The sequence below is a fragment of the Rousettus aegyptiacus genome, unplaced genomic scaffold, assembly GCF_014176215.1.
Source record: "Rousettus aegyptiacus isolate mRouAeg1 unplaced genomic scaffold, mRouAeg1.p scaffold_m13_p_5, whole genome shotgun sequence".
Lineage (NCBI taxonomy): Eukaryota > Metazoa > Chordata > Mammalia > Chiroptera > Pteropodidae > Rousettus > Rousettus aegyptiacus.
Genome location: NW_023416308.1, coordinates 5853269 through 5867090, shown reverse-complemented (window position 1 = coordinate 5867090; position 13822 = coordinate 5853269). Strand labels below are relative to the sequence as shown.

Sequence of the window (13822 nt, the reverse complement as noted above, 5' to 3'; positions counted from 1 at the left end):
TTGACATAATTTCCATTTCATCTCATGCCACCAAAAAAAAAAAAAAAAAAAGAAGAAGAAGAAGAAGAAGAAGAAGAAGAATTTGATTATAGGAAACATTATAGTACTGCCGTTTCTGCCTGGTTCAATTCAGGAAGAGAAATAATCCTTCTTGGCTCCGTGCCAGTCCATTGTTGTTGCTAAAGAAAAAGATCTTGGAGAAGGGTCCGAGAAAGTGCTCAGTTTGCTAACATGGGATTTGAACTACAGGTATTGGTAAGCGAGTGTTTGTTCTGCTCCCCTGTATTTCTACAGTATTTGTGGGTAACAGATACTGGTTTGCAGAAAAGCAGAGGAATTAATGTGTGCTAATCAGAAAACAAGATTAACCCAGAGAGTAGTTGTCTTTCCTTCTTTGGTTCATAAAGAGTTTGGGGCCCTGTCTGGTATGACAGTTACAAAAGAGAGGAGAACATTAAGTCAGTACATCTAGATTCTTTTTTGGTGTATGCATATTTTACACATCACATAATTCACCTGTTTTAAATGTACAAGTCAGTAGTTTTTAAAGTAAACTTACCAGGTTGTACAATCATCATTATAAAATAATTTCAAATATTTTCTTCACCTTAATAAAATCTTTCATGCCTGTTACCATTAATTCCCTTCCTACCTTCTGCACTAGGCAACCACTAATCTACTTTCTGTCTCTATTGATTAACCTTTATTGGATATTTCATACTGATGGAATCATATAATATGTAATCTCTTGAGTCTGGTTCATTTCACTTAGCATAAGGCTTTTGAAGTTCACCCATTGTAGCATATATAAGTAATCTTTTTTATTGCTGAATAGTATTCGATTGTATACTACATTTTATTTCTTATTTCTGATTCCGCATATCGCCAAGTGATCTTGGCAGAAGACATTTTTATGATGTTAGCAATTTTCACATACTTAAATGTTTTTATATATTTTAATCTTATTATGCATATTTGACGAAATAGTCTAGTCATCTTATTTCTGCAGTATCTCTTCTGTGGTTTTCTGAAGGGGAATTTTTATTTATTATAATTATTATTATTATTATTATTATTATTATTATTATTTATGCCTACAGCACTTGGTCTTCCTAGGTGGTCTCCCATCCAAATACTAACCAGGCCCGAACCTGCTTAGCTTCCAAGATCAGATATTGGGCTTGTTCAGGGTGGCATGGCCATAGACCATGGACTGTGGCTCCACTGGGGCACAAACCCAGGACCTTCTGCGTGTAAAGCAGACGTGCTAACAGCTAACTATGGAACCATGTCCTGAAGGGGAATTTTTAAAGAGCACCATGGAGTAAATGAATCTGGAAAGCCTCCCAAAATACCTTTCTCTAGAACCTACAGATCAGTTCTAGAACAAATGAAAGTGGTATATTGTCATGCACATGATGAAACTTAGTAAATATTTCATGAATGAATAAATAGTACTAATCATTGTGAAAAGAATATTTGAAGGTGAATCAGATCTTCCTTCTAGACCAAGTTCTGTCCTTGATCTCCTGTATGACCTTGGGCACATACGCTCCTTTCTTGGGCTTCAAGTTTTCATCATAAAATGATGCGCTGGTCTTTGTGATCTTTAATGTCCCTTCCAGCTCTAAAATGCCATGATACTCTTAAGTCCTAATCAGACCAACTTCTTAAGAAAATATTCTTTTCTTCTTAAGAAAAGAATTGCTTTTTTTCTAGCCTCGTTCTAGATACATACTGTTGGAGAAGGACAGAGGCATAGAATTCTTTTAAACGTTTTTTTTTTTCTTTTGCTGTAAGGAGAAAGGGAAGTGGGGAAATCATTGAAACAATAACGTGAAGAGACCCCTTATGCAGCATCTTGGACAAGATATTGCAGTGTATACAAGCACTGTTCAATAGAATTTTTTGCAGTGATCAAAATATCTTATGTACTGTCTAGTCCAGTAGCCACTGACCACATGCAGCTATTCAGCACTTTAATGTGGCTGGTGTGGTTGAGAAACTGAATTTTTTGTTTTATTTAATCTTTGTTTTAATTTAACTACATCGTATTGAACAGCACAGGACTATATTCTGATGCCATTTTCTCTTGTTTACCTCTGGGGAGTCAACACTTATAATTAGTCTTCTGTATTTTAAACTTGTATAGTTTCTCAGCTTCCTACAATTTAGAAATGCCCCATGGCTATATATACCTTTAAATGTTTGTCTATATAATTTTATAATCCTAGAGCTGGAAGATATTATAAAGAAACAATTAGTTTATTTTCCTTCTTTCAGGCAGATGAATGTTTAAAAAGTTCCACTGCTTTATAAGGGTGGTATTTCAAGTTTTTTTCATTCATTCATTCATCCATCCATCCATCCATCCATCCATCCATTCATTTATAAGCTAAGAGATTAACTGGAATTTGAGAGAGGATATTTGGCCACAGAGTCATTCCCTAAAGAAGCTGCCATGATGGAAGTAGTGGCCAAGGCTGGGGACAACATAGGGAAATATTTTTCTGAGGCTTGGGCTTCTGGCAGGAGATCAAATTAATCTTTGAAGAAAAGGGAAGGAGAAATATAAGATTGACTATCATATATGGTATTCTACTGCTTCCTATGCATACAAATCCACCTACTGTATATACTATTCTTTATATAACACATGCTACGAGACTCGTTTCAAGAAGATGAAACTCTAGCCAAAAAGTTTAACACCACTGCCTATTATTTTGTCATTATAGCTTGTACCAGGCACCTTGAAGTTTTTTTTTTTCATTTTGAATTCTCTTTTAAATACCCAAGCAAGACTTCTGCCCTAAACTTTTCTTAGTAAACTTTTTATCAGAGATTCATTGACAGTGAGGTAAGAACAAGAATTAAACATAGGATAGCCACCTGATGGATTGAGGATAGAATAAAAAGAGAAGAAAGGACATGGGTGGGAGAAGTCACCAGAGACAATTTTACTTATTTCCCGTTTTAACTAAAGTCAGCACTGGGTATCCTACTTGAAATCATTTGCTATTTCTGATTCAAATTTCATAAGGCAAATCAATTACCTAGCTCTGATTATTGATTAATTGCTCACTCATCTGCCTGACAGAAGGAAAATAAACTAATTGTTTCTTTGTAATATTTATCGATCCCTAACAATGGCATTCCATATGTATGACCTCTACCTTAAAATAGAAAAAAATAAAAAGTTTTCTGTTATTATCCCTTTAAGGTGTTCTGTTCAAAGCTTTCATTATAGATTCCTAGTGGGTAGGAACCATTCTTCTGTTAGCTGTTTTACAGTGTCTAACACAACTGGAGATTTTTGAAATATTCTTACTTCTAGAATCTAACAGGTCTTGAAGGACTTATAAGCCAAACGATTTATTTGACCCTGCTCTTATTAGACTAATCTTGGCCTATTATGCTTTCTACTGGTCATCTCATACATAAACTTTCACTCTACCCATAAGGTCTGAAAAGCCCACACCTCCCTATTGTAAAAGAGAGGAGATTGAACTGTAATTGGAACATGGATCATTGTGTGATTTCTTCATATTTGCCTTTCTTAAGGGAATTTGTTCTGGTATCCAAATCTCATATTAAGCTGCTTCCTGCAGGCTCTGTTTGTGGCTGTTGTTGTTACTTTTTAGAATATAGTAATACAGATAAAATTTTCCTATCTCTAATGCTAACGAACAATTTATTTTGATGAATTTTATAGCAAATATTGCTTAACTAAAGCAAGCTGGATCTTGGGAATTTTATGTCAAGTGGTAAATGATGACCTGGTATTTATTGTAGTATGATTGGCAGTATCCTAAGACATTCTTCACATATATTCTTTTCATAGGTTATATATAATATCTGTCGAGTTGGTCAAATAGCCATCATTTTGTCAAGGTAAGATTTTTTCTTTTTTTCCTAGCAAGGTGTAGACTGTCATTATTCTGGGGTTTAGGTGGGAACACATAGGATAACAATGCCCTTTATTTCCATTGAGTAGGTCATGCTTAGGTCCTCACAGAGGCCTTACTGAGTAGGAAGCAACAAATATATGATCACTGATTTCATTTTCTCACATAGAATAAGCAAGAAGTTCAAAGTTACACATTTGGGTTTTAGCTTCAGTTCTGCTATCAGCTCCATATGACCTCCAACAAATATTTCCATTTAAATCTTTGGACTTCTAATTCCTTTTTCGTATATCATAAGAAGTTGTAATAAGTGGCTTTCAAGGTCTCATCCATCTTTCTAACATTGGGTGAAACTCTTAAAATTAATTAAGTCCATAAAGGCTCTGGGTCTCACCTAAGTGGTTATATCAGAATTGGTTTTAGATTTTGTAACTCTTACTCCTGGATCTTTTCCTCTGGATAAATAATTGGTTATTTAAAGGTATGCTTTGGAAAAGTTCCCAGAAAGGGGCTGATGAGAATGACGTTATTCCTGGTCACCATGGAAAGTGAAACAAACTGAGCACAGAGCTCATTGTTAGATTTTTTTCTTCCACTTTGACTCACTTGGATTGTTTTCCCAGAGACTCTCTGTGAAACTGTTAGGGTTTATTACAAGGTATAAAATCCATTCCTCACTCCACTTCCCCAAGAACTGGAAAAGAAGCTATACTTAAGGTTTTTGAGGTATTTTTCTTGAAGATATTAAGTGTGTATGTATCAGTGGGGAGCGGTGGGGTGATAGAGAAGGGAAAAGAACAGGAGATTATTTTGCAGATGGAAAAGGGCATGAAAAAGTCTGAATATTAGGGTGATAACTTTCTTCCCTCCAGCCTGGTACCTTTACTGTTGATGATACCTGTATTCTGTCTGGGCAATGCCAGTGAATGTTTCCGCAACTTCAGCCAGAGCCACAGGTAAGCAAGGGCCAAATCTATCATTTTTATAGTAGACTACACCTATTCTTTTCTATAAGTAGATGTGGAAGAAGACTTTCTACATACGTTCTTGCCAAGGCGCTTGTATGCGAAATGGGCTATGGAACTGTGGAGTCCAGGCTGAAAATACATAATTAGAAATGTAGCTCAAAGTGTCTAGAAAATTATGTATCTGTGAGAAGGAACAAGGTGTTGTGGGGCAAAGGTTAGCAAAATGATAAGTAAAATTTACTTATCATTAATTTTTGTTGCACTGATAGGTATCTCTCTAGTTTTATATTTGTAGTAGTATCGTATCCATTGATTTTCTTCCTAGGTGTATCCTGATGCACTCACCACCATCAGCCATGGCTAAACTCCTGCCTTCTGCCAACACATCAGTCTGTAGCACACTTTATTTTTATGGGCTCATCATTTTCCTGGCCAGCTTTCTACTCAGCCTCCTTACCATTGTAGTATGTTGCCACCTTACTTACCTTTATGGAAAGAAGTTGGGGTAGAGAGGGCTGGAATTGTATTCCCAGGGCCTGGGAAAGATGGGGTGGAGAGGCACTTGTCAGATCCTAAGAGAATGATCTCTCTAAAATGATATGAGGGTAGACCTGGGAGCTTTTACTAAGCCTTGGGCAAGCTACTCACTGCTGTACCCATGTCTAGGTCTTACTCATCCAAGCCCAGACACTGTATAAGAAGTTTGTAAAATCAACTGGCTTTCTAGGGAGCGAACAGTGGGCAGTGATTCATATCCTGGAGCAGCGAGTGCGCTTCTACCCAGTGGCCTTCTTTTGCTGCTGGGGCCCAGGTGGGTATCTTAATGGAAAACACTGGGCAATGTGGTCTCAAGAAAGATGACTGCAAATTTCTGTCTAGCTTGTAAAATTCATGTTGGTTCCACCCATATTTCCAATTTTGCCCAACATCCTTAAGTTTTTTTTTCTTATGTTTGAGAAATTAAGATAATTAGATATGAGATTCAACCTGACATGAGAGAAAATGTCCTGACACAACTCAGAGATATTAACACCTGCTCTTCCTACTATATAAAGTTGTAGTGAGGATTAGATTGGATAATGTTTATGAAAGCTTGGTAAACTCTAAAACTGCTGAAAAGTATAATTTATTATTTTCTTGTGGTAAGTCTTGTCACTATTGTTACACTAATAATCTGCAGAGTTTAATCAAAGAGGAGTAAAAGTTGGAGGCCCACTGGTTTATAAAACTGGTTAATCTCACTGCTAGTCTTCATTATGCGTGTAGCTTCCATTCTCACAATGCTTAGGCATATATACTGAAGAATTTTATGCTCAGGCAATTAAGGTTTGCAACAAGATTTATCCTTTGTGTTTTCACAGCTGTCATTCTGATGATCATAAAGCTGATCAAACCACAGGACACAAAGCTTCACATGGCCCTCTATGTTCTCCAGGTAATACCTTCAACATCCAGCATCTCTGATCTCATACCCTCTTATCTTATCCTCTTATATTGCCATTACTCAGTAAGCACAGTTTTCCCCTCAGGGGATTTATTTCTATATTGTAAAAGAGAAAATGTATTATTTATATTTAATTATGAAGAATGTGAAATTTTCCTCAGAGATGAGGTAGGTACTCTTGTAGAAGTGCTGCCATGCATTTTAGAGCACATGTATGTCTGGTCAACTTCATTTTATTGATGCATTTTTAAGAGATGAGTAAAAAAAAAAAACAAGATCTACTAGACAATGTTCTTATGAAATGCTGACGGTGACATGATTCTCTTCCATCTAGAGTAAATTTACTGGGATAAACGAGATATTCTAGGTGAATAGGGATGGAAGAAATGGAACAACTCTCCCTTTTCCTCCTTTGCAGAATTAAGAAGGTCTTTTGAGCTATCTCACAATGCTGATAGGGCAGTGTTCTCAAACCTAACCTGGGAAATGGGGCAATAAAAAGGGACAATGAAACCACTTCACTGTCCTCATGTATATAGTAAGAAGTACGGCCAACTCTGTCATCAGTGGCCAGGTACAGTATGAAGAGTGAGTTCAGGAAGAGCTAGAAAAATAATTAAAAACTAATGCCAGATCTTGATGTATGAGACAGAGGAAATATAATGATACTTTATAAATACGGGAAGTGGGGGCTATTCCCTGGACCCCTGAAAACCTGAAGGGTGGGCTGCATTACTCCTTCATCCCCTCCAGGCTCTAACCGCATCATCTCAAGGTCTGCTCAACTGTGGAGTATATGGCTGGACACAGTACAAGTTCTTTCAACTAAAGCAAGAGGCCCGGCGTGATGCAGACACCCAGACACCATTGTTATGCTCACAGAAGAGATTCTATAGCAGGGGCCTAGATCCATTGGAGTCTACTCTTAATTTTGCTACCAGTACCTCCACCATTCTTTGAAACTATAATACTGGAATATTCAGGAACTGAGTTATTTCACACTACAGAATTGGGGAGAGTGTTGGGGAACAACATCTTAAAATCTTTTCTAACCATACCTTAAACTGTAGAAGAAAAAGGGCATATAGTGCCATGGTTAGTAGCTATTCTAGGTAAATTGGGCAGGATCTCTTCATTAATCTCATTCACTAGTGATTCACAAAGTCTTTGTTCAGGGAGTTGAAGCCACTAAGAGATAGATTCATATTACCTAGATGAATTAGATTTGTCTAAACCTTTTCAAGAAAAAAATAATTTCCAATTATTATTTATGTGTGCCACTTCCAGGGTCTCTACTCTATCCATGGTTGTGGGGAGCAGGGTGGCATGCCAGTTTGCTTAGATCTTGTCATTGCTATTACTGTCTCTGAGATCAGACAAAGGAAGTTCTGGGTTTCTATGCTTTGAAGAGGTTTAGAAACTCAGAAGAAGCAAGGACAACAACTCTGAAAAAAGTGACAGCGGGCTCCTCAGATTCACCACATTTTAGTTTCCTATGTGCTCAGTGTTGTTCTAGGTCTTGGCAGTAGGGACCAACCTACTCTAGACAATTAAGGCCAGTCTCTTGAAGTTACAGGGGCTTGTAAGATTTAAGAGAAACCACAACTAAAAAAACTCTAGGAATTGAAAACTCTAAACTGTCATTTATAAGCAGAAATCCAAAGTAGGTTTTATAGTGCCTGAACGTTGAATTACATTGAACCATATGAGCTTTCCATTTTTGTAGGCAAAAATAGTCTAACATCATCAATTTTACATGGTTCAACCTAACAGTAAGTGCTAAGTATGTTTATAGGATAAATGAATGAACAGATGAATGAATGACTAATAAGTATAATTTGAACCTTTTAGAAAAGAAAAGATTCCGAGACTGCAGAGCCTCAATTATGGGTAGGAATGTCTAGGGTTTCTTCCTCTTTAATCATATAACAAGTGATGTTTAATTTCTCCAGTTCAGTTATGAACAAGTCCAATCCGAGGCCAGGACATCAGACAAAGTGACTGGAGTGATAGTCTGGAACTAATAATCAAATGCTTCTCACCCGATAAATTCCGTTGGTTTGTCCAGGACAAAATCATTCAGTAATCTTTTCTTCAGAGAATTGACAAAATAGGTTATAATGGGGAATTAGATAGTATCATCTGAAAAGTAAGTTCAAGAGAGCTTGCCAAAGGAGCTCTCCATAGGAGTTTTAGGGAGCTCAATAATAGTTCTTTAGATTTAGGCCATGAGCCTTACTATCAAGGGTGACTTGGCCTTGTTCTGTCAGATTAGATCTTGAGGCCTCTCATTGCTCCATAACTCTGGAGACCTGATCTCTAGGCAGCACAGAACAAGAAAGATCGCTTCACTTAGGGAGCTGCTTTGACTTCTTTTAACTTAAGAAGTAACAAACATTTGGCATAAAAAAGTCAGATAGAAGCAAGAAAGAATTCCCATTTTTTAGGCCTTGAGGTACACCAGAACTGAGTACAGTTCTTAAAACATCCTTTCAGTATTACTTCATATTTGGTTTTATTACCAGAAATAAGGTAATTACTGAATATTTATGTTGCTTTTCTGATGAATTTTTTTGCATCAACACTGGTCTTAGATCTTTTATGGATGTAGCCAAACAAAAATATAGTGGGAATGAGGAATAATAAAAAGCTAATAAGCAAGACCCAGATTAGGATTATCAGTATTTTAAAAAATTTATTTTTATTAGTTTCACGTATACAGTACATTGGTTAGACATCTATATAGTTGATAAAATGATCCCCCTAATTGCTCCCTACCTCCCCTGACCCTCCACCTAGCTGATGTATTAATGCTAACTGGATTATCAGTATTTTATCATATTTAGAGTCAGAGTTCACATGGAGCTGAGCACTATTTAAACATCACCTCATAACCCTGGAATTCACATGTAGGAGGGGTATAGACATAGACATAGTGGCAGTTCTTAGAATTGTTCAGAATACCCCTCCCATGACACTAGTTCAGGTTGAAGTCATAGCGAGGTATACTAGTATGTAAGCAGGTCCAATTAACACAGATTTTCTGAGGACCATGCAGTATACCATCCTTCAGCTCCTCTCATCAGCTCTGTTTATGGTTTAATAAAACTCTGTACCTCAACACCATGTGTTTTGCATAAGGAACTGGGTGTTTGATGGTTTTCAATGTGTGGAAGCTTTTGGATGCTTTCACATAGCAGCCTCCCACATATTACATCTTTAGCCTTGCATTTGCCGAACACCTAAAAAATCCCTTTAAATTCACTGCCGCAGTTTCCAGACCCATCCTTCTTGGTATTCATGTAATGATAGCAACTATCCCAGGCAACCCTTGCACCCTTCCCAAAGATTTTAGCACGCTGACTCTCCAGGCTTTGCCACTGGCCCTGGTAACAATTACTTTGGGTTTTTTTTTGCAAGGGGTACCTACCATCTTGCTTGTAGGGATTTGTCTGCACCACTTGGAGATACTATTACAGTATTCTTGGAGGTCATACTGATCCACAATGAGGTAACAGGGTATGATTGTCTTTAGAAATTAAATTTGCAGTTTTCGAAGCATGATCCAAAAGCACAATTTGAACCCTTCAGCCAGCATGAGGGCAGACAGTGATCATTTTGACGATCAAGGATACTGCCACAATCACATTCTTTTCCTTATTCCACTCCTTTATTCCCACTATATAACTTTCCAAAGTAGCTCTGGAGCTAAGTTTATGAAACAGGCAGTCCTTGCTGTGTGTAGTAACAGCTAATGGAAATATTGGAAGCTGCAGTTGCTGAAGCCCATATCTATAATAATAAGTTAATGCATAGTACAGAGGTTCTGGCCATGGCATTTGCAGGCCATATGGTCATGCTTGAGCCGGGGCCAACCTCGAGCCATGAGATCTGCATAATGTGGTATATCTTCATGAGAGAAAGATTTAACACTGGTTACATTCTTAGCAGTGCAGGTACAACCGAGAAATGCATGGCCCTGGTATTTCCCAAGACTTTGGCCAATAATCATATGAGTAATATCAGGTTTCACCCTTCTTGAAAGATGCCCATCTCTCCAGCAGTCAAAATTTTGAACTGTTTCCTGTAGATTCAGGGAAATTTTTACTAGATTTTTCTCTGTTCATATCTCTAACCTAGTAAATACTGCTTTCACATTTAGTGTCTTCATATACTTGTTGACCAGAACACGGGCATTCATTATCTGTGTTATCTTGGTAACATTATTATTTGGAGTTCTCTATTGTCAGACACAATACACAATTTCTACATACTTGGGAAATGTCCACATACAGGACATAGGAACTGAGGAGGGTTCTATTCTTCTCTGAAACTGTGAAGTGGTGAAGAGTTCGTCCTGTTCATCTCCACTGATCACCCAAGACTCAACCAATTTTAAGGATAGGCTATAAATATGTTCAAAATTCTTCAAAGTATATATAGAATCAATGTGAAAGACAGTGCCATGTAAGGGCAGGATTCCCTTTAGCCCTGAGCAAGTGCTGATGGTCATGAGAGAATCCAAGTTGCCCTCCGAATATCTAGTCATCCTGAGTAAAAGGCATGTCTAAGCTGAGTTTCCCATTTTGATGTGTATAAACAGGGAACCTCTTGAAAATCTTTTCTTTTGCTTGAAATTAATAAGAAGTCATTTTCCTTGTATGGGCAGGACATAGGTCGCATTTTTTGCTTGTTCTTTCAGTCCTCTGAACGTCATCAGGTTCCTAGGAATGAGTATTTCATAATAAAGATTTTCCCAGTTATAATGCATCCCTTGAAGTATAGTTACTATGAGCAATAAGATGACATGCAACTTAATATGGGAAGGGGCCATTCTTAAACATCCCACTTGGGGATTCCTGGGAGAGAAATCACTCCAAACCTTACCCACGACAACTTGATTTCACAAAAGAAAGGGCAAGGGGAGGCAAAGTAGCTAACTGGGATTATCATTGTCATGGACCAAGTGAAACAGCTAGTGATCCCAGACCTCTGTCTCCCAGTTGCCTTCCTGAGACCCAAATCTTTGTCTGTGACAGTCATTTGGCTAAAGCTCAAAGCTATGCTGCACGCCAGAAGAACAGCTGCTCCCACCTATGAGTATCACATGGTGACACCTGCTTTTAGGCTGTATCTCTTCCTACTCACACTGTGCTCTCTTCAGGAGTGTCCTTACTTTATAGCCTTCCTCAAAGAACAAGAAATTTTAATGCTCCTTAGCTGCGCTCCTGCTCTCTTTATCAAGGGGTATACCAAGGAGAGGAAACTTTCAGAGATCCAACCAGTGCTATAACCTATAATCAGGTCCTGAGAAAAGAAAAAAAATATAACCACCTTCTCTTGGTCCCTGTCCCCAGGGAACAGCCTTCCCCTCCTGCTATCTATCTGTTATTCTTTTGAGTCATTGAAATTAAAGGTTCCAGAGCAGGCGTTGGTGGATCCCTAAGCAGGTCATAGGACTTTGCTGTCCAATGCATTTTGCACCATACCATACTCTCTTCCATACAGCCCATTTCAAACTTCCAACCCATTTCCTTTTTTCCCTGTTATTCACAATATACTTATTTATTTGTTCAATCCTGAAATACATATAAAGTATTTTTAGAATAACTGACCAATCCTCTAAAAGCAAAAATATGAACTGGAGAACATTATTTGTGTTCAGTTATTTTTTGTCTTCCACCTTACAGTATGAGGTAAAAATGCCTTCCGAAATTATTTAGGTTAATACTTTCTCATCTAGGTCTATTCAGTGTGATTATAGTTTTCATTTTAATATAGTTAGGTTCTTATATTATTGCCTGTTTGTAAAATGTCCTCCTGGTTTGTAAAATGTTGCCATGATTCTAAGTCAGTACTATACAAAAAAGTGTATGCAGATTACACCTTTTTGAGCCTTTAACCTATTCCTGTGTCTTCATTTTTTCTACCCAGTTTCTAATCACCAATCTCAAGAGTAGTTTATTTTTCCTGTATTTCTTTCTGTACAGATACATGTATATCTGCATAAATAAAATTAGCAGATACATATATATTTTATTTTATACCCTTCTTTCTTAGGTAACTGTAGTACAATAGCTCACATTTTCTTTTATAAACTTAAAGATATATTCTATAAATCACTTCATATCAATTTGGAGAGATCTTTCTCATTCTTTTTCACAGCTGCATAGTACTCCATTTTGTGGATATCTCCATTTTGTGAATATACTGTATTTATTCAGTTATTATCCTGCGTATGAACTTTTAAGTTATTTACATTTTGAAATTACATACAGTGTATCAACAAATAATCTTGTATTTATGGGGTTATTTTAGAGGCAAATTTCTAGACATGGGGAGGCAGTACTAACTGCATATGTAGCTTTCTTTGAAATTGCCAGGTTCTCCTTCAGAAAGGTTTTGCCAGTCTGAATCCCTACTAGCAGTGTATTAGAGTGCCTATTTCCCCACAGCCTAAGGAACAGAATATGTTGCTATGCCATATATTTTAATTTTCACTAAACTGATTGGTAAGTAGTGGCATTTCAGTGTTGTTTAATTTGTATTTTTCTAATTCTAAGTGAATTTGAACATGTTTTAATATGTAAAGAACCATTTTTATATTTTTAAATAATTATCTGTTCAAGTTTTTTTCTCTTTTTCATATCAATCTTTTGCTCTTTTTACTCCTTAACTTTCTCCTCACCCCAGCATAATTGAGATATAATTAACAAATAAAATTGTATATATTTAAAGTGTACAACTGATGATTTGATATATGTGTATATTTCAAAATATTTATTGTGAATATAAATTTTCTAAAAGGCAAAGGAGCTAAAATAGTTAAAATAATTTTGGAAAAGAGTAACATAGGAGGAACCAATCTATTCAATTTCAGGGCTGTGTACTATTGATGATGGGATAGACACATAGATCAATGAAACAGAATAGAGAACCCAGAAATAAGAACCCACACATGTATGGCCAATGGATTTTGGCAAAGGAGCAAAAGCAATTATATGAAAGAAGGACAGTGTTCTCAACAAATGTTTCTGGGAAATTGTATATATGTAGACAAAAAAAAAAAATGAACCCCAATCGAAACCTCACACTTTATTCAAAAATAACCTCAAAATAGATAGTCGATTTAAATGTCAAATATAAAACTAAAACTTTTTAGAAGAAAACATAGAACATGTTCAGGATGTAGGGCTTGATAAGGAATTCTTAAACATGACACCAAAACATGATCTGTAAAAGAAAGAACACCATAAATTGGACCTCAACAAAAGTAAAAAATCTTACTTTGTGAATGACTCTGTTAAGAGGGTGAAAAGACAAGCTACACACTAGGAAAAAATATTTGCAAACCATTTATCTGATAAGGGGCTCATACCTAGCATATATAAATAACTTTAATTGCTCAAAAATATCAAAGCAACTCATATAACTCAATAACAACAACAACAAAACAAAAACAATTCAATCAAAAATTGGGGAGAGGACGTAAACACACACTTCTC

At 36.7% G+C, this 13822-nt stretch overlaps 1 protein-coding gene and 1 pseudogene across 7 annotated transcripts in view; one reads left to right on the top strand and one right to left on the bottom strand.

The window, feature by feature from the left end:
• TMEM116 (transmembrane protein 116) overlaps positions 1 to 13822 on the top strand; it is a 76525-nt gene that overhangs the window by 41717 nt on the left and 20986 nt on the right. For 4 of the 7 annotated variants that reach the window (XM_016149735.2, XM_016149736.2, XM_016149737.2 and 1 more), the window contains 5 exons: positions 3842 to 3891; positions 4778 to 4861; positions 5199 to 5337; positions 5540 to 5684; positions 6235 to 7183. In XM_016149735.2, coding sequence (XP_016005221.2) covers positions 3842 to 3891; positions 4778 to 4861; positions 5199 to 5337; positions 5540 to 5684; positions 6235 to 6557 — 741 coding nt within the window. In that variant the 3' untranslated portion in view covers positions 6558 to 7183. Of the gene's footprint in view, positions 1 to 3841; positions 3892 to 4777; positions 4862 to 5198; positions 5338 to 5539; positions 5685 to 6234; positions 12646 to 13822 lie in introns of those variants that run through there. The other 3 variants (XM_016149738.2, XM_016149734.2, XM_036220232.1) reach the window with 2 other exon arrangements.
• LOC118603104 lies at positions 1092 to 1207 on the bottom strand (annotated as a pseudogene).